Source organism: Chiloscyllium punctatum, chromosome 40 (assembly GCF_047496795.1).
Source record: "Chiloscyllium punctatum isolate Juve2018m chromosome 40, sChiPun1.3, whole genome shotgun sequence".
Taxonomy (NCBI): Eukaryota; Metazoa; Chordata; class Chondrichthyes; order Orectolobiformes; family Hemiscylliidae; genus Chiloscyllium; species Chiloscyllium punctatum.
In genome coordinates, this window is record NC_092778.1 from 10,504,263 (window position 1) to 10,531,906 (window position 27,644).

At 40.6% G+C, this 27,644-nt stretch overlaps 1 protein-coding gene and 1 long non-coding RNA gene across 3 annotated transcripts in view; one reads left to right on the top strand and one right to left on the bottom strand.

The window, feature by feature from the left end:
• gna12a (guanine nucleotide binding protein (G protein) alpha 12a) overlaps positions 1-10,212 on the bottom strand; it is an 83,475-nt gene extending 73,263 nt beyond the window's left edge. The window contains exon 1 of the mRNA XM_072559296.1: positions 9,453-10,212. Coding sequence (XP_072415397.1) covers positions 9,453-9,725 — 273 coding nt within the window. The 5' untranslated portion in view covers positions 9,726-10,212. The remainder of the gene's footprint in view (positions 1-9,452) is intronic.
• Positions 10,154-27,644, top strand: part of LOC140464345 (uncharacterized) — a 163,794-nt gene continuing 146,303 nt past the window's right edge. For both annotated transcript variants that reach the window (XR_011954908.1, XR_011954909.1), the window contains exon 1: positions 10,154-10,503. This is a non-coding gene — a long non-coding RNA (uncharacterized lncRNA). The remainder of the gene's footprint in view (positions 10,504-27,644) is intronic.

Consider the following 27,644-nt stretch of genomic DNA (forward strand, 5'->3'; position numbering starts at 1 on the left):
TATAAGGTCACCTCCTCAGCCTCCGACGCTCCAAGAAAAACAGCCCTAGTCTATTCAACCTCTCCCTTGAGCTCAAATCCTCCAATCCTGGCAACATCCTTGTAAATATTTTCTGAACCCTTTCAAGTTTCACATCCTTCCGATAGGAAGGAGACCAGATTTGAATGCAATATTCCAAAAGTGGCCTAACCAATGTCCTGTACAGCCACAGCATGACCTCCCAACTCTGTATTCAATACTCTGATCAATAAAGGAAAGCTTACCAAAGGAGCTAACATGTGAAAGAGTAAAGAACATGTTCATAGATCAAGGTCAGTGATCACTGCCTAAGAATATTATTGCAAGATTTCTTCAAAGAATTCTCATTAGCCATTTCATTACTGACTTTCCATCCATCATATGGTAAGGTGTTGAACTGTTTGATGACAAATTGAGAGTGAACCTACAGAAAGCCTAGACGTAGTCTCCAGCTATGCACTCCGATCCCGCATGGGCCAGCTGGCAGGAGTATTTGCAGACATTTTCAACCTCTCTTTACTACGATCTGAAGTCTCTAACTGCTTCAAGACGACCACCATCATCCAAAGAAGAAAAAAAATCACACATTGTGCCTCAATGACTAACACCTGGTGGCTTTGACCTCCATAATTATGAAATGCTTTGCAAGGTCAGTACGGATCACATTAACTACAGCCTCCCAGATTGCCTTGATCCTTTGCAATTCGCCTAACTATGCGAAAGCTTGGAGGCAAGTGCCAACTCCCTGGCCCTACACTCATCCCTGCAGCATCTGGACAACAAGTATACCGACATCAGGTTCCTACTTACTGACTACAGCGTCGCCTTCAACACCATATATCCAAACGAACCAATTTCCAAACTCCAACACTTGGGTCTCTGCTCCCCTCTCTGTAAGTGGACCCTCAAACTTTCTGAGCCATAGACTGCAGACAGGATAAACGACAACACTTCCCCATGATAAACCTCAACACTGGTACCCCGCAAGACTGCATATTTCAGCCCCAACTATACTCCTTTATATGTTCATGACTGTGTGACCAAATTCCGCATTAACTCCACTTGTAAGTTTACTGACCACCCGACCATTGCAGGTCAGATCTCAAATAATGATGAGATATAGTACTAGAAAGAGAAAGGGTGCTTAGCAGCATGGTGTGTAGACAACAATCTCTCCATCAACATCAGCAAAATAAAGGAGCTAGTCATTGACTTCAGGAAGCAAAGTGGAGGGCACATCCCTGTCTGCAGTCACGGTGTTGACATGGGGATGGTCGACACTATCACATTTGTGAGTGATAAACACTAGCAATCTGTTCTGATCCAACCACACTGACGTTACAGTAAAGAAAGCTCAACAATGCCTCTACTGCCTCAAGGGGTTAAGGAAATTCGATGTATCCATAAAGAGCCTTGCCAATGTTTATAGATGCACTATAGAAAGGATCCTGTCTGGATATATCACAGCATGGTATGACAACTGCTTTTCCCAAGACCGTAAGAATCTACAGAGAGTTGTGAACACCGCCCAGTCAATCACACAAAGCGGCCTTCCATCTACATTTCCTGCTGCCTTGGGAAAGCAACAAACATAATCAAAGGTCCCTCCCACCCCAGTTATATTCTCTTTCACCCTCCTCCATCAGGCAGAAGATGTAACATTTGAATACACGTACGAGCAGATTCAACAGCTTTTTCCCCCACTGTGATCAGACTTTTGAATGGACCTCTTAAATGTTAATGGCAATCTCTTTCTACTCTATCCTGCACTCTGTTCTGTTACCCTGATGTACTTGTATGGTACAATTTGTCTGTACAGCACACAGAACAACACTTTTTCACTGTATTTGGGCTATAATGTCACACATGCCAGTTAACAAGCATCTCAGAACAGAAGAAAGTAATTATTTCGCCATTTCTTTCAAGCATCATTGTCAAGAAGCGCTTTTGCTATCAACATCCTGCAGAACACCCAAATCTCCACCATATCTGGAGGAGTGACACATAAGTTGGGTACTGTGCAATGAGTGGCTCACCTTCTGAAGCCTGAAAAATGTTGTTATGGATACTGCTGCTATAAAACTAAGGAAGCTTGGAACTGTCAAGGACAGACTTCTGTCCTTGCTACTGGGCATAATATCAATTACAAGTGAGCAATAGCTGAAATATATACTATTTGCAGGATGCATTGCAACCATGCACCAATACCACGTTGACAATATCTCTTTCCTTTGCAATTTTTATCATTAAGTACTAGAGCAATGACGTTGTGAAACATTATCACCTAAAAATCAGAAACAACCAGGCGTGAACATAAATTAGCATTGCTTCATTTGGCATTCTGGAATTCCCAATCCAAATCATAAGAACTCTAATAATTAAAAGGACATTGTCACCCAATTCTCACAGCAACTAAAGTTTGAGTGACACATCATGCTTGCATTATCTATATTCAAAAATAGAGTAAATTGTATACAAGTTAAAAACAAAGACCAAGTTGAAATGTAAAGCGGTTTGAAAATTAAACTCTATATTTGTCTTGATTTTACACAAGGAATAAAATAAATTACAGCAGATAGACCATATAAAGAAAAATATCAGTTTAAGATAACTTTAGAAGCTTGACAAAGGACTATGTTTAGCTGAATTGATTAAAACAAAACTAATTGATGCTAAAATCTTGATAAACATATTTTACGTGGGACTGGGGAACTACCAAAATATTTTCCTTGCTGCAGAACTATAAGTATGAGAGTTTCCCTTGCAGAAAGAAAAAAATAACTTGTTTATAACGTGGGAAACAAAAATGACACAAGTGCAACAGCTAAGTCAGACAGTGCACACATATTTTGCATCACAACAATGAAAGTTACTTGGGACTGATTCCTCACTGCTAAACCAGGTATACTGTGTTAAAAAAAAGGCATTACTTTGCTCTGTCTGAGATTGGCTAGCTCAATAGAGAACAGGAATTCCACCTGGGACACAGCAGAGTGTACATAACAACTTTCTCTTTTAAATGCAGCAAAACCTCCAACGGTGCTTCACAGGAGCACTCTCAAACATGTTTTAACACCAAGCTACCAAACAGAGTATTAGGATAAATGACCAAAAGCTTAGTTCAAGAAACTAATTTTAATTACCTTGCAGGAAATGAAAGATGGAGGGGTATAGGAAGATAGATAAAAGAGAGCTTAGGCCTAAGATAGGCGGTCAACTGAAGACTTAACCACCAATTAAACAAGTGTGTGGAAAAGCAAGAATTGGAGGAATACAGAGATCTGAAAGGGCTGTAAGGCTGGAGGAGATCACAGAACGATAGAGAGGGGGCTGCGAAACAAGAATGAGTGTTTTTAAAATGCAGCATTATTGGAGTGTGAGTCAATGCATATGAATTTTGACAAGTACAAGCTTATGGAGGATGCAATTTCAGTGGATGGCCAGGACTGCAGGACAATTATCAAGCCAAAGAGCTAATAAAAGCATGGATAAAGGTCTCCAAAATAGCAATAACATTGCCAAAAACATCCAGAAAATTAAAGGCAAAATTTATTTTCTTCTGTAAATACTTTGCAGAAAAGAAAACTTACTCTGGATACCTTCTGCCTTTGCCCAGCTGAAGCTTGAGAAAGCTAGATTTTTTGCTTTTGTCATAATGCACTTTCAACAATAGATTAATTAATACCAAAACTTTCTGTATTAACTTAGAGCTTTTTTTTTATTTCTTACATATTTCCACAACTTTGTAACGTGCAATTTAGTTTGTTACAAGTAAATTTTGTCACAGAGCAGATCAAATTTTAAACAAACAGTTTACTTCTTAGAACATAACAGCGCAGTACAGGCCCTTTGGCCCTTGATGTTACACCAACCTGTGAAATCAGCCTGAAGCCCATCTATCCTACACTATTCCATTTTCATCCATTTGTCTATCCAATTACCATTTAAATGTCCTTAAAAGTTGGCAAGTTTACTACTGTTGCAGGTAGGCCGTTCCATATTAAAGAGTTAACTTGCTCTGCTGACCTGCAGGACATTGGATGTTCCGTGGCTAGGGTGTGATGCCTCTGACTTACAGATAGATTGTAAGAAATTTACATTTCCATCCATTATTCAGAGCCATTCACTTGGCCATTTCCTTGCCATTTCCTGCATTGTGTCTTGAGTGGCATGTGACAGTGGGGGAAATGGCTGGGGTTTGTCTTGTGGGCATTGCAAATTGTGATGTAAAGATCTTGAATAAAGGAAGGACTGTTTCCTTTGTTCAGGCAGAGTTTTGACACGACTCCACAAGCCCTGCGAGGTGTGTGTTAAAAGTTCCTCCAGAAAATTTGCATTGTACTGTGCTTAATTAAATTTTGGTTGTTCACATATGTTAGTTGCATCAAGTGTGTAAGAATCTCAGGAAAAAAAGAACCTAACACTACTGAGTAAAGAAACTACCTGTGACATTTGTCCTATATCTATCACCCCTCAATTTAAAGCTATGACCCCTCATGCTGGCAATCACCATCCGAGGAAAAAGACTCTCACTGTCCACCCAATCTAACCTTGTGATTTTCTTCTATGTCTCAATTAAGACACCTCTCAACCAACTACTCTTTAACAAAAGCAACCTCAAGTCCCTCAGCCTTTCCTCGTTAGATCTTCCCTCCATACCAGGCAACATCCGAGTAAATCTCCTCTGCACCCTTTCCAAAGCTTCCACATCCTTCCGATAATGTGGTGACTAAACTGTACACAATGCTCCAAGTGTGGCTGCATCAGAATTTTGCACAGCTGCAGCATATCCTCGTGGCTCTGAAACTCAATCCCTCTACTAATAAAGGTAACACATCGTATGCCTTCTTAATAACCTTATCAACCTGGATGGCAACTTTCAGGAATCAACATATATGGACACCAAGATCTCTCTGTTCATCCACACTACCAAGAATCTTACCATCAGCCCAGTACTCTTTATTCCTGTTGCTCCTTCTAAAGTGGATCACCTCACACTTTTCTGCATTAAACTCCATTTGCCACCCCTCAGCATAGCTCTGCAGCTTACCTATGGGTCTCTGTAACCCACAACATTCTTTGGCACTATCCACAACTCTACCGACCTTAGTGTCATCAGCAAACTTACCAACTCACCCTTCTACGCCCTCATCCAGGTCATTTATAAAAATGACAACCAACAGTGGCCCCAAAACAGATCCTCGCGGTACACCACTAGCAACTGAACTCCAGGATGAACAGTTCCCATCAACCACCACCCTTTCTTCTTTCAGCTAGCCAATTTCTGATCCAAACCGCTAAATCTTCTACAGGTTAATATGTTTTTCCCCCCAAACCAGTCTTGCCTTACATTTAATGAGATTTTTAAAATAGTAGCAATTGGTTAAATCACACAGGAAAGGTTCCACTTTTGAATGGGCTTCATCTCTAGTCATTCGTCTTTTGACATTTTAAGCCTCACTATTCCCTTTTATCTCATGTTTTGTTCACAGTAAAGCTGCCTACAAATATCTTGCCCCTCTTCCATGCTTCTTAAATCTCGAACAGAAATGCTAAAGAGTAACTGTTTACCGATTTCAGATCAGAAGAAGCTCTGCCACTTGTCACACACTGTTCAAATGAAAAACTTTTAACATATTTGACCATGTTTCCTTTCCACAACCTTGTGCATCTTTCTCTTTCTAATCATACTATTGAAAAGATGTCCAGGACATGGAGGGGTGTAAAGGAAATCAACTGGAATGCTATGATGGTTGAAAGACTTCAGTTACAGTAAGAGATCAGAGCTGTAAAGACGAGAGTGATATTTGATAGAGATGTTCTAATTGTTTAAAAGGTTTTATAAATGAAATAAGAAGAAATTATCACAAAAAGCAGAATCGTCAATAACCAGAGGATTTACATTAGAGTAACTGGCAAAAGAACCACAGGCAACATGATACAGAGTACACAATGAAGGATGGTTGAAGCAGATATAGTAATGCTAAGGAGGAAATGAATAAATATCCGAAGAGGTAAAACTTGCTTGGCTATGGAAAATGAATTGGGGGAAATTGAACTAATTGGATAGCTATTTGAAAGAGACAGCAAAAACAGGTTAGACCAAACAGCCTCAATCTGTGCTGCATCATTCTAGTCTGGGTGATTGCCAAGACCCACTTATTTGTAGTTTTTACTCCAAGTAAATTCCAAAACACAATCTTCAAATAAGAGTACATTTTCCAGAGCCCTGTACAATTAAAAAGAACTTAAATCAATAGTTTTGGAAATGCTCCTGTTATTTGTTGTTCTTCCTGTAATCTCACTTTGGTGAAGAAAGATTTGTTGATCCATTTAGCCCAGAGCAGCCCCTGGAGGTTAAAAGCTTATGTTCCTCCAACAAAAGAGGACAAAAGGGTAATTAAGGAGAGAATAGGGCCCCTCAAAGATCAGCAATGTGTGGACCTGCAGGAGATGGGCGAGACACTAAACGAGTACTTTGCATCAGTGTTTACTGTGGAGAAGGACATAGAAGATATGGAATGTGGGAATATAGATGGTGACATCTTAAAAAATATCCATATTACAGAGAAGATGGTGCTAAATGTCTTGAAATACATAAGGGTGGATAAATCCCCAGGACCCTAGAGCTCTATGGGAAGCGATTGCTGGGCCCCTCGCTGAGATATTTGTATCATCGATAGTCACAGGTGAGGTGCTGGAAGACTGGATGCTAACATGGTGCCACTGTTTAAGAAAAGTGGTAAGGAAAAGCCAGGGAATGATGGACCCGTGAGCCTGATATCGGTGGTGGGCAAGTTGTTGGAGGGAATCCTGAGGGACAGGATTTTCATGTATTTGGAAAGGTAAAGACTGATTAGGGATAGTCAGCATGGTTTTGTGTATGGGAAATCATGTCTCACAAACTTGATTGAGCTTTTTGAAGAAGTAATAAAGAGGACTGATGACAGCAAAGCAGTGGACGTAATCAATACAGACTTCAGTAAGGTGTTCGACGAGGTTTCTCATGGGAGACTGATAAGCAAGGTTAGATCTCATGGAATACAGTGAGAACTAGCCATTTGGGTATCAGAACTGGCTTGAAGGTAGAAGACAGAGGTTTGCTTTTCAGACTGGAGGCCTGTGACCAGTGGTGTGCCACAAGGATTGGTGCTGGGTCCACTATTTTTCATTTATATAAATGATTTTGATGTGAACACAGCAAGTAGAGTTAGTAAGTTTGCAGCTGACAAAAACTGGAGGAGTAGTGGACAGCAAAGAAGCTTACCTCAGCATACAACGGGATCTTGATTTGATGGGCCAATGGGCTGAGAAGTGGCAGATGGAGTTTAATTTAGATAAATGGGAGATACTGCATTTTGGAAAAGCAAATCAGAGCAGAACTTATACGCTTGATGATAAGGTCCTAGGGATTCTTGCTGAACAAAGAAACCTTGGAGTGCAGGTTCACAGTCCCTTGAAAGTGGAGTCACAGGTAGACAGGATAGTGAAGAAGGCATTTGATATGTTTTCCTTTATTGGTCAGAGCATTGAGTATAAGAGTTGGGTGGTCATGTTGTGGCTGCACAGGACATTGACTAGGCCACTTTTGGAATACTGCGTGCAATTCTGGGTCTCCTTCTTATCAGAAAGATGTTGTGAAACTTGAAAGGGCTCAAAAAATTTACAAAGGTGTTGCCAGGGTTGGAGGATCTGAGCTATAGAAGAGGCTGCATAGGCTGGGGCTGTTTCCCCTGAAGCTTTGGAGGCTAAGGGATGACCTTATAGAGGTTTCTTAAATCATGAGGGACATGGATAGGGTAAATAGACAAGGTCTTTCCCCTGGGGTGGGGGAGTCCACAACTATAGGGCATAGGTTTAGGGTGAGAGGGGAAAAAATTAGAAGGAACCTAAAGGGCAACTTTTTCACGCAGAGTGTATGGAATGAGCTGCCAGAGGAAGTGGTGGAGGCTGGTACAATTACAGAATTTAAAAGGCATCTGGATGGGCATATAAACAGGAAGGGTTTGGAGGGATATGAGCCAAGTACTGGCAAATGGGACTAGATTAGGTTAGGATTACTGGTCGGCATGGATGAGTGGACCGAAGGGTCTATTTCCACGTTGGACATCTATATGACTCTATAATATACAGAATTCAAGTATTTTGAATTGGCATTACACTACTTATACTTCTGAATTCATTTTGCCATATCTTAGCTTTTCCAGTCTTAGTACTACCCCAACACAATCTGCTACAATCTTTTGCTTAGGTGTCTCAACGCTATACAAAATCTCAAATATTAAAACGTACAGCTAGTTCAACAAGGTGCAATCAAAAATTAGATCTTAGTGAAAAACAGACCTCAAGAAATTCAACTTCAGTCAATTCCCTTGAATCAAGAAAGAAATATTATTGTTTTTTCATCTTTTAGCATTTCAACATTAATTGTGGAAAAGTTTACGTCTAGCCATAAAAAGCAAAGTGAAAAAAGTGAAAACTAAGAACAAAATGTAGACTTTTCAAAAGTGATATCAGTTGTGACACTTTAGAGTTAATATGCTTTGTTTTATGCTAAATCAATAGAAAATTGAACTGATAGGTTTGCAACTCAATACCATAATCTCAAAAATACAATTTAAAATACTCTGGTCCACACAGATAAAAGGCAAATGTTCCATACTTTATTTTTCTATATACAGCATACGCTTTCCTACTTGCAACGCAACAGAGGATTTCAAAATCCACTCTTAACATACAACAAATACCTGATATACCTTATCTTGTGGACCAAAGCATTTAATTGCCATCCTACCGCATATCTCCCGAAACACAAACATGCACACTCCTATCAAAACAGTATATCTGTAACTTAATCTATAACCTATTTGGTAAATACCAAACATGCTGTGGGGAGCAACAGATGCCTAGTGTACACTAAATATATGCACGACAGTTTCAACACTGAAACTGAAGGTAACTTATTAAATTAATCGGTGCACAATCGCACAGGTATACCATTTTAATTTAGCGTATGCCCCGCGAAGCTGTCAATTACGACTAACTGATTCAGGTAAATGGACGGAGTTGTTCTATCACAAAGAAAAAGCGCTGACAGTCACAGACCTACTTCGGAAGTGGGTTTGACAAATCTGATGGCTTTAACCAGATGCTCACAATGCACAAATATTAGCACGAAGAGAGACATACGGAAAATGCCGTATTCCATCTACATGGGATGGAACAGCTTTGAAGCACATCTCCGGAGGGGTTTCAAATACTTTCAATTTTTTGTTTGTCAACGAAACTGTAGATAATTGGACACCATCATCTTAAGGCCACCTCTAAACCTGTGCATGTGAAGGCAATATCATTCGGTCGAAAACGATAACAGAGAGACCAGATTAATTCCTCACCCACCATCCCACACTTTTTTATTGTATTTGCGGAGATACCTTAATAACATTCTCGAAGATGGTGTCCCGGAACTCCTCCAGAGCTTTGCTGTCGAAGTCTTTGCCGTGAATGATCCTCATCTGTTTAAGGAAAGTGCTTTTGCCGCTCTCGCCGGCCCCGAGCAGCAGGATCTTGACCAGGCGCCGGACGTAGCGCCTCTCCCGGGCCAGTAGGGCATCAATCTCCCGGCTCCTGCGGCGCTGCGCCCGCTCGCTCTGGCTGGACTGACAGGCCGGGAAACAAGCGCCCAGACGCTGCACCAGCTCGGCCATCCTTCTCCGTCGGCCGCACCGCAGCAACAACACAAACCGCACGCGCGACCCTTGAGGGGAAACTTTTGTTTTTTTTTGTCCTCAACACAGAATGATTCCACCGCAAGTTTTTTTTTTAAAAAAAGAGAAACCACGCTTTAAATCAGTCCGTCTGCCCTACACGATCCCTGAGCCGGACCTACCGACTCCCCATTCATTACCCAACTGACGGGCGAAAACTTCACCGAAGGGGAGGGTGGGACCATGCACGCATTCCGAGCATATCATTGGGCATCCCACCCATCAATCGGGATCACATCAACCGTTTATTGGTCTATAATATTGTCAATCGATGGTGGGCGTCCCGCCCTCATGCCCGCTCTAACTCCCGATTGGTCAATCCGCCCGTCAATCGGGAACATTTTAAAAATACAGGCATTGACCCTGAAGACGGGAGGCTTCTCCTCCGGATTGGTTACCCCCTCCGTCAATTAGATCAAATCAGATTCCGCCCACTGACTGGATCCTTATTTTGTAATGCTTCCTCAAAGAAGTGAAAGTGCACGCTGGTCTTAATTTTGTTCTTTGTTAGTTTGCCTAATCTGGATATCTTCAATATCGGGGTTTCAGTGTTGATTTTCCTCACCAAATCAGTTGGAAGACGCGGTCACGGCCTGCGCCACACCCCAAGAGGAAACCCCGCCTCCTGTTACGGTCAATCACCGGTGTCCGGCTCTCCATTGGTCGACGTTCTGAACGTTCAAGCCAAGGGAAAAGCCGTTGGACCCGCGGTCAAGAGGTAAGCGAACTATGAGTGGTCGACAGCCTGTCAGTCATGTAAACCCCGCCTCCTCCCTTTTCCTGTCCCTGTAGTGGTTGGGAAGCAGCTGCATCTGAGTCTAAATGATGCCATTCCAAAACATCTGGCACTGTGTTTAAGATGCCTATCTTTACTCCTGAGAGTACAGAGGGGGATTGTAAATAACTCTCCCATATTTTACTTGTTTTATTTTTGACCAGGAAATTTCGAGTCGTTTGTTTGGGATGGGAAGTATGTAGATATTTTAAATCACTCTTTGCAGATGTGTTATGATATAATTCTTGAATAAATGGGACTTAAACTCAGTCCTTCTGCCCAGGCCCTTAATACACATCTTACCTTATGCACAGCCAATCATACAGGAAGATTGTGATATGAAAGGCATGCGTGGGCAAGTCCAGATAGGCCAGTGGTTTATTTTTCTGCTGAGTACCAGCGCTGTTAATTGCTCCTGTTTTATCAGGATTTTTTTGGAATGTCTACTTTGGTACCGTTGTTTACACTCTTCCTTCTGTGGCAGAAGATTGTTGCATTCCCAAAGCTTGAACGTATGATTAAGTCTGCCATTCCAGAAGGAACTTTGCACTATCAGAAGAAAACAATAGGGTGCAGGAGTAGGCCATTCAGCACCGCCATTCATTATGATCATGGTTGATCGTCCACAATCATGGTGATGTTCCTGCCTTATCCCCATAACCTTTGATTCCACTATATTTAAGAGATCTAACCATCTCTTTCTTGAAAGTATCCAGAGACTGGCCTCCACTGTCTTCTGGGCCAGATATATATGATTGGCAACCTATCATAGAGGGAGAGAGAGAGAGATGCAACCTTTCAGATGGCCATTCATCTGAGGTCCCAACAACCCTCTCAGGTACACATTTAAAATGCCACAGCACTATTTGACGCAAGAGCAGGGAACATATCCCCTGTGTGATGGCAATAGTTACACATCAATATACTGTGAAAATGCAGATTTTCTGACAAATGTCAATGCTGTTTTCGAAGCTAGCTGTGTTTGCTACATTCCAGCAGTGACTACACTTAAAAGTAAAGTTTTGATGTCTGATATTTGTGAAAGATATTTTATAAATGTGAAACTTTATTTTGTGAAATTTAACTTCTGTAATACTTACCTACTGAGCCTCCTATATTTCTTCCTTTAGCTTAGTGTCTTCCAGAACACTCCTGCTCATGTCCTAACTTGCAAAACGTTCCATTAATTTGTTATTAACTTACTTTGGTTCCCAGTTTAGCAATGCCTTATTTTAAAGCCCTGATGCTCTGTCTAGCCTTATCCCTATCTGTCTCTGCAATATGTTCTCAAGCCCCATAACCCTCTGAGATATCTGATTTCTTCTATTTCTGGCTACTCTGATTTCTGATTTAAATTGTTGTATTATTGGTGGCTGTACCTTTCATTGCCTAGGCCCTAAGTTCTGTCTAAACCTTTCTTTCTTTCTACCACACTTTCATTCTTTAAGATCCTTATAACTTATCTATTTGGCCAAGATTTTAGCTATCAGCCTGATGTCTCTTTATTAGTCATGATGTCTAATGTTGTATTACTCTCTGGGACGTTGTATGATGTTATTTTTAATTGCATTAAAACACTATATATTGGGGATAATCATATAAGCAATCTTAATAGTTGACCAATAATGATTTTTCTAGATTTTGATAATCAAATTGGATTTTTTTAAAAATTCAATTTGTGGGATGTGGGCATCACTAGCTGGCTTGCATTTATTGCTTGTCTCTAATTGCCATGTGAAGGTGGTGTTGAGTTGTGAGTTGACCCACAATGCTATTAGCGAGGGAATTCCAAAATTTTAATCCAGCAGCAGTGAAGAAAGGCCAATATATTTCCAAGTCAGGATGGTCAGTGGCTTGGAGGTGAAATTGAAAGTGGTGATGTTCACATGCATCTGCTCCCTTGTGCTTCTAGATGGAAATAGTCATGGGTTTGGGGGATCTTTGAATTTCTGCAGTGCGTTTAGTAGATAGTACATGCTGTCGCTATTGAGCATTGGTGGTGGGAGGCAGTGGATGCTTGTGGCTGCAGTGCCAATCAAGCAAGCTGCTTTGTCCTGGATAGTGTCAAGTTTCTTGAATTTTGTTGGGGTTACACTCAAGTGCGGCGTATTCCATCACACTCTTGACTTGGGCCTTGTAAACGTTAGACAGGCTTTAAGGAGTCAGGAGGTAAGTTACTCACCACAGTATTGCTAACCTCTGACTTGTTCTTGTAGCAACTGCATTTGTATAGTGAGTCCAGTTGAGTTCTGATCAATGACAACTCCCAGGATGTTGATAGTGGAGATTCAGAGATGATAACACCATTGAATGTCAAGGGGCGGTGGTTGGATTTTCTCTTACTGGTGATGGACATAGCCTGGCATTTGTGTGGCTTGAATGTTACTTGCCACTTATCAGCCCAAGTCTGGACATTGTCCAGATCTTGTTACATTTGGACACCGACTGCTTCAGTGTCTGAGAAATCACAAATGATACTGAATGTTGTGCAATCATCAGTGAACATCCCCACTTCCGACCTTATGATGGAGGGAAGGTCATTGACGAAGCAGCTGAAGATGGTTGGGCCGAGGACACTACCTTGAGGAACTCCTGCAGAGATGCTCTGGAGCTGAGTTGACTGATCTTCGACAAACTCAACTATCTTCCTCTGTGGATGTCAGTTTGCTCACTGAGCTGGAAGGTTCATTTTCAGACATTTCATCAACATACCAAGTAACATCATCAATGAGCCTCCTGTGAAGCACTGATGTTAGTGACCCACTTTCTATTTATGTATTTAAGTATTTAGGTGGTGATGTCATTTGCTATGATGATGTCATTTCCTAATCTTTTTCTCTGTAGGTGGTAAATGGAATCTAAGTTGGTGTGTTTGTTGGTAGAGTTCTGGTTGGAATGCCATGCTTCTAGGAATGATGTAACAGCCCTGTTTGCCAAAAGTACACTGACTACACTATTAGAAGAACCAAACACTGCCAACTTCATCAGCAAGGACAACGTCATCAAGCTAGTGGACCTATGCCTTACTATCCACTTCACTTTCAATAAAAAAACCTACAGACAAACCAATGGAACACCATGTGATCTCTGATATCAGGGTTCTTAGCAGAGGCAGTAATGCAGAGAGTCAAACAAACAGCTCTGCCAACCATCCAACCTAAACTTTGGGTCCGTGACGTGGAGGAGACCTTTGTCATCACTAAACAAAACAAATTAGCGGAAACCTTCAAGACCATCAATAATATCCTTTCTGGCATAAAATTCACTAAAGAGGAGGAAAACAACAAACTGCCATTCCTAGATGTCGCAGTACAGCTAACAGCCAATCAGGATCAAATTAGCGTCTATAGGAAAACAATACATACTGACCAAATACTGAATACAGAAGCAATCACCCCAACACCCACAATTGAAGCTGAATTTGAACATTATTTCAATGAGCCACCACACACTGCGCAGCACAGAGGAACTCCAAAGAGCAGAGGAAAATCACCTATTCAGTGTATTTAAAAAGAACGAGTAACCAATGAACACATTCTGCCGATTTCTCAGCAACAAACTCAAACAAGCAGACAAAATGCATCCAGAAACCCTGTCCATTCTCCCCTACATCATAGACATCTCCGATATGACTGCCAGACTACTCAGACCTCTTGACATCATGGTAGCCCACAAACTCACCAAAACATTAAAACAGCAGGTCATGAATTTGAAAGACCCTATACAGACAACAAGCAAAACTAATGTCATTTACAAATTACCTTGCAAGAACTGTAACAAACACTGCATTGGACAAACAGACAGAAAACTAGCCACAAGGATACATGAACATCAACTAGCCACAAAAAGACATGACCCACTCTCATGACTATTCTTACATACAGATGAGGAAGGACACCACTTGGACTGGGACAACACATCCATCCTAGGACAACCCAAACAGAGACATGAATGAGAATTCCTTGGAAGCATGGCTTTCCAACCAGAACTCTATTAATGGACACATTGACTTGGACCTCATTGCCCACCCTCTGAGAAAAAGAACAGCAAATGACATCACCACAGCAAATAGCATGACCACAGGAAATGACAACACCAAACCAAGGAAACCTAAACACATAAATAGAAAACGGGTCACTAACACCAGTGCTTCACAGGAGCGTTACGATGTTACCTACTATGGTGACGAAACATTTGAAAATGAACCTTCCAGCTCAGTGAGCAAACCTACATCCAGAACCTCAACCTGAGCTATAAAACTTCTCAAAACTTGCCATCATCTTCCTATGTGTCAGGAATGACTCTAACCATCGGAGAATTTGCCCCCGATACCCATTGATACCAGATTTGATAGGGCTCCTTGATGCCACACTGTCAAATGCAGCTTTGATGTCAAAGGCTGTCACTCTCACCTCATCTCTGGAATTTTGCTCTTTTGTCCATGTTTGAACCATAACTGTAATGAGGTCAGGAACTGAGCATCACTGAGCAGGTTATTGCTGAGCAGGTGCTGCTTGATAGCACTGTTGATGATACCTTTCATCACTTTACTGATGATCGATAGTAGATTTCATAATTTGTAAACAACTAACCCTTGATCAATATGATGTGCATAATAAAAAACTCCCAACTTTAATAGATCCCTCAAAATGATGGGTCAGGCAGCATTCGAGGAGCAGGAAAATCGATGTTTCGGGCAAAAGCCCTTGAAGGGCTTTTGCCTGACCTGCTGTGCTTTTTCAGCACCACTCTGATCTAAACTCTGGTTTCCAGCATCTGCAGTCCTCACTTTTGCCTCACTCAAAATGATGATGAGTGACTAACTAAAAAGCATTCTTTTTAAAACAGAGGCATACCAACTAACCTGAGTTTGTTTACAAAGATGATAGCAAATTGTGTGGTTATACTTATCAGAAAAGAGTGAACTAAGACCAGAAGAAGCATGATTAGAAAACGGTGAATGAGAGAAAATCATGGTTGTAAGATCATCTCCTTTTTTTTACAGTGATGGAGCTGATTTCCTCGAATTCTTGGAACAGTAATTACTATTTTTGTATGTTTTTGCTTCGTTTTTAGAACTTTTAAATAAAGATCAACAAAAGATACTTTAAACAGGAGGAAAGAGAGAGCAAGAGTTTCAGGAGAGACCACATGGGAGGTTGAAGAACAACTCTAGAATTCATCAAAAAACCTAGCAGTGAACTTTCACAGCTGAGTGACTGTGAAAATACAAGATGTCTGGTCATGCAGAGGGTGGTGTGTGTATGGAATCAGCTACAGGCAGATTAAGAGAGTGGGCAAAACCTTGGTAGATGGAATATTATGTGGGAAAATGTGAGGTTATGCACTTCGCGGGAAGTAATGGAAGCTGCTATAATTGCAACACTCAAAAGGCCTCAGGATGGGTACATGAGTAGGAAGGGTTTAGAAGGGTATGGGCAAAATGCTGGTAAATGGGACTAGATTAATTTAGGCTATCTGGTCAGCATGCAATGAGTTGGACCAAAGAGTCTATTTCAGTGCTGTACAACTCTGACTCTATGACATGGAAGTAGGTAATTCAGCCCACTTAGTCCATTCCACCATTCGATGAGATGTTGACAGATGTGATAATCCTCAACTTCACTTTCTTGCCTTTCCCCTAAACCCTTGATTCCCTTCCTGATTAAAAATCTCTGTATGAGCTGAAAATGTGTTGCTGGAAAAGCAGGTGCTTGGCACACTTTCCTCATTCCTGAAGAAGGGCTCATGCCCGAAACGTCGACTCTCCTGCTCCTTGGATGCTGCCTGACCTGCTGCGCTTTTCCTGCAACACATTTTCAGCTCTGATCTCCAGCATCTGCAGTCCTCACTTTCTCCTAAAAATCTGTGTATGACAATCTTGAATGTACTGTGCAACTATCCTCTGCAGTAAAGAATTCCAGTACCTTATATTGCTTTGGCAAGAACTTCCTATTTTATATTCTACCCCCTTTGAAATAAAGACAACATTTCATTTGTCTCCCCTATTACTTGTTGAACTCGTATGTTAGCTTTTATTTATATATGCTACTGATTTTTTCACAAAGACTCGCAAATCCCTGTATGCTGTAGCTTACTGCAAATATTTCCCCATTTAAAAAAAAATCAGCTTTTCTGTTCTTCCTGGCAAGGTGCATAACCTCACATTTTCTCACAGAATATTCCATCTACCAAGGTTTTATCCACACTCTTAATCTGTCTATATCCCTTTGTGGTCTTTGTGTCATCCTGACCACTTGCCATTCCGCACCTATCTTTGTCAACTGAAAACTTGGCTATAGTACATGCACTTTCCTCATTTAAATCATTAATATATTTTCTAAGTAACTGTCAATAATAATAATGGGCCCCAGCACTGATATGTTCTTTTCTGTGGAAAAGGCTGAGAGGTGACTTGATAATAGTGTTTACAACTAAGATGTTGTTTCTTAGGCAAAACGTAGATAAAATATAATGCTTGTTGGTAAAAGCCAAATTATTGCCTATAAGCATAAGATTGTCATTAATAAACCCAAAGGAAGTTCAGTAGAGACTCTTCACTGAGAGAATAATTAGAATGTGGAACTGGTTGACACAAAAATAGATGAAGTGAACACGGAGGTGCATTTAGGGGAAGTTAAATAAGCACATAGGGAAGATACGAACATAAGGTTATGCAGATAGGGTTAGATGAAGAGGAAAGAGAGAAATTTTGTGTAAAACACAGACCTTTTAGGGCAAATGACCTATTTTGTTGCTGTATATATTGTTTAATTATATGGTTAGAGAACTAATAGAATATTACTTTGTTCATTTTGTAGACAAAGTTTCTATTGCAAGGTGTTATTGTATTTAACCAAATTATGGAATTTATTTTCAGTAAAAGATTGGCAAGTAAAATCTGTGCTAGATAACAGCAGGAAAAATGTAATAACTAAAAAGCCACTAAATCAATCATAGTAAACACGAATTAAAGTTTTTGTGGAACAGAAAACAATGAACTATGCATTTCAAGTCCAAAGGTTAACCAATACTTGGTTCCTATGCACGCTCAGTTTTACCTTAAATTAGAAAGTCAGTTCAAAAATTTTGCCTTCTTTTAAACTTACACACTCTTAACAATTAGTTTTGAAGAGTGTTGATTGAGTAGATACAGAGAAAGTAGTTCCACTCACAGTGGTCACTAATCAAAAGGCACAGATTTAAGATAAGTCGCAAACATCCAGCAAGCAGCTGAAGATCTATGTGAAAGCATTATGGATGCAGATAATACAATAAATTTTGAAAGGAAATGGATATATACTTGAAAATAAAAAAAACTTATATTATGTGAAAAAAGAGAAATGGGACAAACTACATTTCTCTTTCAAAAAAACCAATGTAGGCATGAAAAGCTGAATGACCCCTCCCTTTTGTACATTCTTCTGTGGTCCTATGAATGAAAGCTGAGCAGTTTCGGTTTGACTATTAAAATTCACTTCATAAAATATTATTTGTTGACATAACGTTAGTGTAGTTTTACTATTCATACAGAAGTTAATGTGATAAGACTGTATATTAGCAATTTAGTATATTCTACTCTAAGGTACACTGAATATTCCTCAACCAACAACTAGGAGTGATGATTTACTTGCAATTTGTGGGACTGTGTTATGTTCAAAGTAGCTGGTATGTATCCTTTACAACAGTGCAATTGGAAGGTGTTGTGTAAAAAGCCTGGGTGAGATGTTGGTAGTATGCATGTTGTAGATAGTACCCACCATTACCACTGTGTATTGTGATGAAGGGAATGAATGTTGAAGGTGTTAGTTGGGATGCCAATTGAGTGTGTGCTTTGTTTTTAATGATGTCAAGCTGCTTGACATCTAGGCCATTTTATTACTGTCAACATACACCTTTAAAAGCTGGATAGGTGAATTACTTGCCACAGAATTCCAACCCCCACCCACTCTTGTGGCTATGGTTTTGATAAAGGTAAATGTGAGGTGATGCATTTTGGGAAGTCTAATTCTAGAGCGAATTATACAGTAAACAGAAGAGCCTTGAGAAAAGTTAATGAGCAGAGCGATCTGGGGTTTCAGGTCCATTGTACCCTGAAGGTTGCTGCACAGGTGGATAGAGTGGTCAAGAGGCATATGATATGCTTTCCCTCATCAGACGGGGTATTGAGTATAAGAGCTGGCAGGTTATTTTAAAATTGTATGAGACATTGGTTCAGCCGCATTTAGAATTCTGTGTACAGTTCTGATTGCCACATTACCAAAAGGATGTGGATGCTTTGGAGAGGGTGCAGAGAAGGTTTACGAGGATGTTGCCTGGTATGGAAGGTGCTAGCTGTGAAGGGAGGTTGAGAAGGTTAGGATTGTTTTCATTAGAAAAAAGGAGATTGAGGGGAGACCTGATTGAGGTCTACAAAATCATGAAGGGTATAGACAGGGTAGATAGAGATAAGCTTTTTCCCAGGGTGAAGGATTCAATCACGAGAGGCCACGCTTTCAAGGCGAGTGGTGAATTGTTTAAGTGGGATACATGCGGCAAGTACTTTACACAGAGGGTGGTATGTGCCTGGAACGCGTTGCCAGCAGAGGTAGTAGAGGTAGGCACAGTAGATTCATTCAAGATGTGTCTGGGCAGATGCATGAATAGATGGAGAGCAGAGAGATGCAGATGCTTAGGATTAGACAGTGGATTTGGATCGGCTCAGGCTTGGAGGGCCAAAGGGCCTGTTCCTGAGCTGTAAAGTTTCTTTGTCCTTTGTTCTTCTTTGTTCAGTTTCTGGTCAAAGATGAACCCCAGTATGTTCACAGTAAGGGATTGAATGTGAATGATGTTACATTCCCTCTTGATGGTTATTGTCTAGCACTTATGTGATGTAATTCAAAATCAGAAAGTAGATTGAATAAGCCATATAAATACTGTGAGCAGTATTTATATTATATGAGCAGCCAGAGGCTAGGAATCCTGTAGTGAGTAATTACCTCCTCACTCTGCAAAGCTTGTCCACCATTAAACAGCTCAAGTGAGGAGCATGATGGAATACTCCCCATTTCCCTGGATGAGTGCAGCTCCAATAACACTCAAGAAGCTTTACATCGTTTAGGACAAAGCAACTCACATTGACAAACATTTACTCCTTTCATTACTAATGCTCAGTAATCAACAAGATACAGTCCTGAAGTGCACCAAGCATATTTTGATAGCATCATCTAAACCTGCAATCATTCTTATCTAGGAGACACCTGAAAATACTGCCACCTGAAAGTTTCCCTCCAAGCCACTGACCATCCTTACTTGGAAATACATTGTCATTCGTTTAGTATCATTGGCTCAAAATCCTGCAATTCTCTCCTTAATGGCATTGTAGGTCTACCTACACAAAATGGACTGCAATGGTTCTAGAAGGCTATTTATACAGTTTGGCAAATAGTCATAGAGTCATAGTCATAGATCATACCGCACGGAAACAGACCCTTTGGTCCAGCCAGTCCATGCTAAACGTAATCCCAAACTAAACTAGTCCTACCTGCCTACTCCTGGCTCATATCCCTCCAAACCTTCCTTATTTCTATACTCATCCAAATGTCTTTTAAATGTTATAATTGTACTCCCATCCACCACTTGCTCAGGAAGTTCATTCCACACCTGAACTACTCTTTGTGTAAAACATTTGCGCGTCATGAACCTTTTAAAATGTGTCTTCTCTCACCTTAAAAATGTGACCCCGGTCTTGAAATTTCCCAAACTAGGGAAAGGACAACTGCCATTAACTCTATCTATACATGTTGTTATTTTAAAAAACTTCTATCCTGTGTTGTTGCTCCACCAGGTTTACATCTCATTTTTAGTTATGCTTAATGTTGTTCTTAGTGTGTCCTCTTGTACTCTTCTTTGAATCAAGTTTGATCTCCCATGATGGTAATGGAATATGAGGGGATGAAGGGCTTCTGCCCAAAACATCGATTTTCCTGCCCTCGGATGCTGCCTGACCTACTATGCATTTCAAGCACCACTCTAATCTCCAGCATCTGCAGTTCTCACTTTCGCCTATGAGGGGATATGTCTTGCTATAAGATTACAAATTGTCATTAAGTAAAATTTTGTGGCTGAGGTTATAATGAAGGACTGTCCTTCTCAACCTCCTCCCTTGCTTGAGGCATAGTGACCCTCAAGTTAAACCACCAGTTGTCATTCTCTAAAAAGAGAGCAGCATACAGTTATGGTATAGGGGTGGCACGATGAATCAGTGGTTAGCACTGCTGCCTCACAGAGCCAAGGACCCAGGTTCGATTCTAGCCTTGGGCAACTAACTATCTGGAGACTAACTCCCTTTATCTGCTTGGGTTTCTTCTATTTCCTCCCACAATCCAAACAATAGCAGCAGGGAGATTGGAGAAAGCATGGGTCAGCAGATTTTGGAAAAGTGTGAATGTAGTAGGGTTGTTGTAATGGGTGACTTTAACTTTCCCAATATTGATTGGAACCTCCTTCGAGCAGATGGTTTGGAGGGAGCTGTTTTTATCAGGTGTGTTCAGGAGGGTTTCCTAACTCAGTACATTGATAGGCTGACGAGGGGAGAGGCCATTTTGGATTTGGTGCTCGGCAATGAGCCGGGGCAGGTGTCAGATCTTGCGGTGGGAGAGCATTTTGGTGATAGTGACCACAACTGCCTCACATTCTACATAGCTATGGAGAAGGAGAGAAGCAGGCACAATGGGAGGATATTTAATTGGGGAAAAGGAAACTATGATGCTATCAGGCGTGAGTTGGGAAGCATGGACTGGGAGCAATTGTTCCTTGGAAAGGGCACTATAGACATGTGGAGACTTTTTAAGGAACAGTTGTTGCAAGTGATACATAAATGTGTTCCTCTGAGACAGGCAAGAAGGGGTAAGATAAAGGAACCTTGGATGACGAGAGCGGAGAAAATTCTCGTCAATAAAAAGAAGGCAGCTTACGTAAGGTGGAGGAAGCAAGGGTCTTGCTCAGCTCAAGAGGATTACAGGCAGGTAAGGAAGGAGCTCAAAAATGGTCTGAGGAGAGCCAGGAGGGGGCACGAAAAGGATTGGCAGGAAGAATTAGGGAGAATCCAAAGGCATTTTACTCATATGTGAGGAATAAGAGAATGATCAAAGAAGGAGTAGGGCCGATCTGGGATAGCATAAGGAACTTGTGTATAGAGTCTGAGGAGGTAGGGGAAGCTCTAAATGAGTTTTTTGCTTCTGTCTTTACTAAAGAAAAGGATCTTGTAGTGAATGAAACTATTGTGGAGCAGGTAAGCATGCTGGAACAGATAGGGATTGAGGAAGCTGATGTGCTGAAAATTTTGACAAACATTAAGATTGACAGGTTGCCAGGGCCAGACCAGATTTGTCCTCGGCTGCTTTGAGAAGCGAGAAATGTGATTGCTTCGCCGCTTCCGAAGATCTTTGCAACCTTGCTCTCCACTGGAGTCGTACCTGAGGACTGGAGGGAGGCAAATGTAATTCCTCTCCAAGAAAGGAAATAGGGAAATCCCCGGCAATTATAGACCAGTCAGTCTCACAACTGTCATCTGCAAGGTGTTAGAAAGGATTCTGAAGGATAGGATTTATGACCATCTGGAAGAGCATGGCTTAATTAAATGCAGTCAGCACAGCTTTGTGAGGGGCAGGTCATGCCTCACAAATCTTATTGAGTTCTTTGAGGATGTTACTAGACAAGTTGATGAGGGTCGAGCGGTGGATGTGGAGTGTATGGATTTCAGCAAGGCATTTGATAAGGTTCCCCATGGTAGGCTCGTTCAGAAGGTCAGGAGGAATGGGATACAGGGCAATTTAGCTCTCTGGATACAGAATTGGCTGGTTGACAAAAGACAGCGAGTGGTAGTGGAAGGAATGTGTTCTGCCTGGAAGTCAGTGGTGAGTGGTGTTCCACAGGGCTCTGTTCTTGGGCTCTTTGTAATTTTTATTAATGACTTGGATGAGGAGATTGAAGGATAGGTTCGCAAGTTTGCAGACGACACAAAGGTTGGAGGTATCGTTGACAGTATAGACTGTTGTAGGCTGCAGCGTGACATTGACAGGATGCAGAGATGGGCTGAGAGGTGGCAGATGGGGTTCAATCTGGATAAATGCGAAGTGATGCATTTTGGAAGGTCGAACTTGAAAGTTGAGTACAGGATTAAAGACGGGATTCTTGGCAGTGTGGAGGAACAGCGGGATCTTGGTGTGCAGGTACATAGATCCCTTAAAATTGCCACCCAAGTGGACAAGGTTGTTAAGAAAGCATATGGTGTTTTGGCTTTCATTAACAGGGGGATTGAGTTTAAGAGCCATGAGATCTTGTTGCAGCTCTATAAAACTTTCATTAGACCGCACTTGGAATACTGTGTCCAGTTCTGGTCGCCCTATTATAAGAAAGATGTGGATGCTTTGGAGAGGGTTCAGAGGAGGTTTACTAGGATGCTGCCTGGAATGGAGGGCTTATCTTACGAAGAGAGGTTGTCTGAGCTCGGACCTTTTATCATTGGAAAAAAGAAGGAAAAGAGGGGACCTAATTGAGGTGTACAAGATAATGAGAGGCATAGATCGAGTTGATAGCCAGAGACTTTTTCCCAGCGTAGAAATTGTTAATACAGGGGGTCATAGTTTTAAGCTGTTAGGCGGAATGTATAGAGGGGATGTCAGAGGCAGGTTCTTTATGCAGAGAGTTGTGGGAGCATGGAATGCATTGCCAGCAGCAGTTGTGGAAGCAAGGTCATTGGGGACATTTAAGAGACTGCTGGACATGCATATGGTCACAGAAATTTGAGGGTTCGTACATTAGGTTTACCTTACATGAGGATCAATGGTCGGCACAACACCATGGGCTGAAGGGCCTGTTCTGTGCTGTACTCTTCTATGTTCTATGTGCAGGTTTTGTGAATTGCCATGCTAAATTTCCCATACCGTTCAGGGATATGTAGGTTATGTGCATTATTCAGAGGTAAATGTAGAGTAATAGAGTAGGGGAATGGGTCTGAGTGGGTTCCTCTTCAGAGGTTCGATATGGACCTGTTGGGCCAAGTGGCCAGTTTCCAGACTGTAAGGATTCCATGATTTTTTTACATAGCACTTTATGGATGTGCAGTCTTGAATCATTAGATCTGTTTGAAAATGAGCATATTTAGCAAGCTGATAGTGCCACACAATATGATAAAATGTATCCTCAATGTGAAGACAACTCTTCATTTCCACAAAGTCTGTGTTGTGGTCACTCCTACTGAGACACTCTTGGACAGATGCAACTGCTACAGGTAGATTGAGAGCAAAGTCACATAGGTTTTTTCCTCTTGGTTCCCTCATCACCTATTGCAAGACCATTATAGCAGCCAAGTCCTTTAAGACATAGCCAGTTCAGTTAGTAGTGCTACTATCAAGCCACTCTTAATAATGGAAATTGAAATTTCTAACCTAGGCTGTATCGTATGTTTATTCTAAATGATGTACAATATAGAGGACAACTGATTCAACGGAACTAATAAAGGTGAACGGCAACAAGCAGAATTAAAAAAAGATTGTTCTCTGATAATCATGTGTAAAATGCTGGCGGAAGTCATCCATTGGTTACGGGGATAGAAACTAGAAATTTTCTTGTCATGTCTGGGAGAAGGAATCACTGGAGTGGATCCTTTTGCTGTAAATTGATTTGGGGATTCCCTGAAATTGAGAGGACAACCTTTTGAAGGATAGCAGATGGGGAAAACTGACCATATTTGAGCAGACAGGTAAGTTCAGACTGGTTCCTATAAAAACCTCAATTTTGCGGAGAATATGGTATGTTGCATTAATACAATGTGGCTATTGGTTGTGTTAAGTAATGGAGAATACCTATTCTGTAGTTTTAGATGTCTGTTAAGGAATGCTTTGTGAATATTTAATTTAGTTGTTGCAGTAAAACTTGAAAGCTTGTTATGCAATTCCTTTGGTCATTTGGAATACAAATCCTTTAGAAGAGTAATCAGTGTCCATGGTCATCACAATGCTATCATTATGTCAACAAATAAAACTTGATTTCAAGACTCCTGCTTTGCATCCACCCTCCCACTGTTAATTTTTAATGGATCTTTTACAAAGGTCATATAGTCATCTGGTGAGGATCAGCTATCACAAGAAGCTGCTATACATCTTCTGTTCCAAGTATAGCGTCCCATGACAACAAAATTCCAAGAAGTGTTAGTTATCCAAGAGTCCAAAGTAATCTTACAATACAATCTTCATTTCAAGTTATAATGGAGGCTGTTTGAAATTGAGCTATCCTAAGTTTTGTACACTAAGTTTTACATTTATTTAGTACCTTTAATGTAGTAAACCATTCCATAATACTTCACAGGAGTAATTATCAAACTACAACACTGACCCACATATGCAGATATTAGGAAGGATGAGCAAAGTTTAGTCCAACATGACATTTCTTAAAGGAGGAGAAAGATTTAGAATGGCATTGATATTTAGGAAAGCAATTTACAAACTTGGAGGCTGGACAACTGAAGACATAGCCATCAATGATGCAATGGTGAAAATTGGACAGCTGAAAGAGGCCAGACTCAGAGGTGTATTGATGTCAGAGTGTTGTATAGTTCAGCAGGTTACAGTGTTACAGGACTTTGAACGCAAATGTGTGACTTTTAAAATTGAAGTGATGCCAAACGATAGCCAGTGTAACTCAGGATAGGAATGAAGAGACAACATAAAACACATTGATTGATTTCAATATTTCTGGAATTTGATTTCTGTCAGACAGGAGTAGTTTTGTGTCAAAAGCCTATGCAATGAATCAACATCTTGCAAAAGCCTTTACACTGGAGGTAATTCTGGTGAAAAATTAAAGGGCAGGTAATGTTTATCTGGTTCTCTTTGGTGTCTAGAAATTCAATCATCCACAAGTAAAGATGCATCTTTCTCAGATGACACATCTGAATGAAGCTGAGGCATAAATTGTTAACTATTGGCTTGTAAACAAACTATTTGGATCTATTTTTAATGTTAAAGCTGATCTTGCTTAGCTATGCTTTATTTAGGTTAAATAACTAGCCTACAGCATAATTTTCCACGTCATTTGGATGTGTTTGAGTCCAGAGGTGAGAAAAATTGCATACACAGTACTGTATAAGATGCTTGCTTAGATATGATTCTAACCAGCAGAGAATATGCCCTGTTATACCTACTGATTCCAGTTTTGCTAGGGCTCCTTTATGCCATAGTTGGTCAAGTACGACCTTTTTCCACATATGGAGTCATCTATTACGAGGGGGCATAGCTTTAAATTAAGGAGTGGTAGGTATAGGACAGATGTTAGGGGTAGATTCTTTACTCAGCGAGTCGTGAGTTCATGGAATGCCCTGCCAGTAGCAGTGGTGGACTCTCCCTCTTTATGGGCATTTAAACGGGCATTGGATAGGCATATGGAGGATAGTGGGCTAGTGTAGGTTAGGTGGGCTTGGATCGGCGCAACATCGAGGGCCAAAGGGCTTGTACTGCGCTGTATTTTTCTATGTTCTATGTTCTATGTGTTAAGTCGCAAATGCAAGAGTAAAGAGACAAGGCATCAACAGGGCAGGACAGAAGAAATTTTGCAATGACTCAGATGCAGCAAGAGCTTTTGTTGATTTTTCAAATAGCCTGTGAGCATTAAATCACATTGATGTAGGTTGAAAGGAAAGGCAATTGCTATAACCAAAAGTGTTTTCATATGAGAGGTAGTTACATATATAGCAATAGGATCTTTTCATTTATAATGGTTCATCATTATTCCAATCTCATTGATGTGTTTTCAGGGAAGAGATTGGACTTGTTTATGTCTTTATTTGACTATTCTTGTGTGGAGCCTTGTGTGTGACTTGAAATAACAATGTTTGTTCTTAATCTTAGGCTTTCATAAGTACCATTAAATCCCAATGGTACATCATAAGTAATAACAAAATTTGTATTTACATAGCACCTTTAATATAAAAAGTATTCCAAAGTACTTTGCCAGATTGTTTCAGTCAAAAAATGACATCAAGCCAAAAAAGGAGACATTAGTACAAGTGACTGAATACTTGGTCAAAGGGGTTCTTTCTAAATAGTACCTTAAAGAGGAGAAAGAAGTAGCAAAGCGGAATATATTGTAAGAGAATAGGAAGGTTGAGAGCATTTGTGAGGGAGTTGGAGAAGAGTTGTTACTGCATGTGAATGATACATTTAGTGGGATTGCGTCAAATTAATAAGGAAGTGGTCAGACATAGCAGAAGTGCTCAAAACCTTAAGAGATGAAAGGCCATAGTGACGAAAAGGTTGCGAGACGTCAGGCATGATTGGAACAGTTCGTGGTAGGGTTTGGGGAGGAGATTTCAGAGCTTCAGACCTAGCTGAAGGCAGGATAACCAACTATGGGGTGACAAAATAGTACATGTGTACTTTCATCAATTAATTTTAATGGTCGGAAGATCATGAGCCATTTCTTATGCCCACTTTTGACAGACACGACCTTCACTAAAAGTATGAAATCAGAAAGTTACCATTTGCCGTAAAGTAAATTAATTTGGACCACAGTGATTGTTGTCATATCTGAATCATTCAGGTGAAATATTACAGCAAATGATTAACTAAATCTGTAACATTTTCCTGACGTTGCACTTTTCCACAGCATTGCTTTTTACAGATAATCAAAAAAGAGTTTAAGGCATGTCTGAATGATCATCCTAATGAGGATTGGGAGTCTGACATTTGGCTATCAATAAGCAGTAAATCAAAGTCTCCATAAGCCACAAATGTCAGAGATATTTTAATCCAAATTCAGTTGCTTAAATTATTGTGATTTTAATGAATGTGTTTATGCTGTAAAAAAATGAATAAATGGAGAATCCTGAAAAATGACTAATATTAGTTTTGAAATTGTATGCTTTCAAGACAAATGTGGTAAATTAAATTACTGAGGAAATATGTTTTCACTGCACTTTTGGAGTAAAGGCAATCATCTTTTTAATCTTTTGAATGGTTTTCCATTTCCCGATAACTCTCTCCCTGAAGATACCAGTGCTCAAGTGTTATAGTTATTCAGAACTCATGATCCTTCAATGCCTCCCC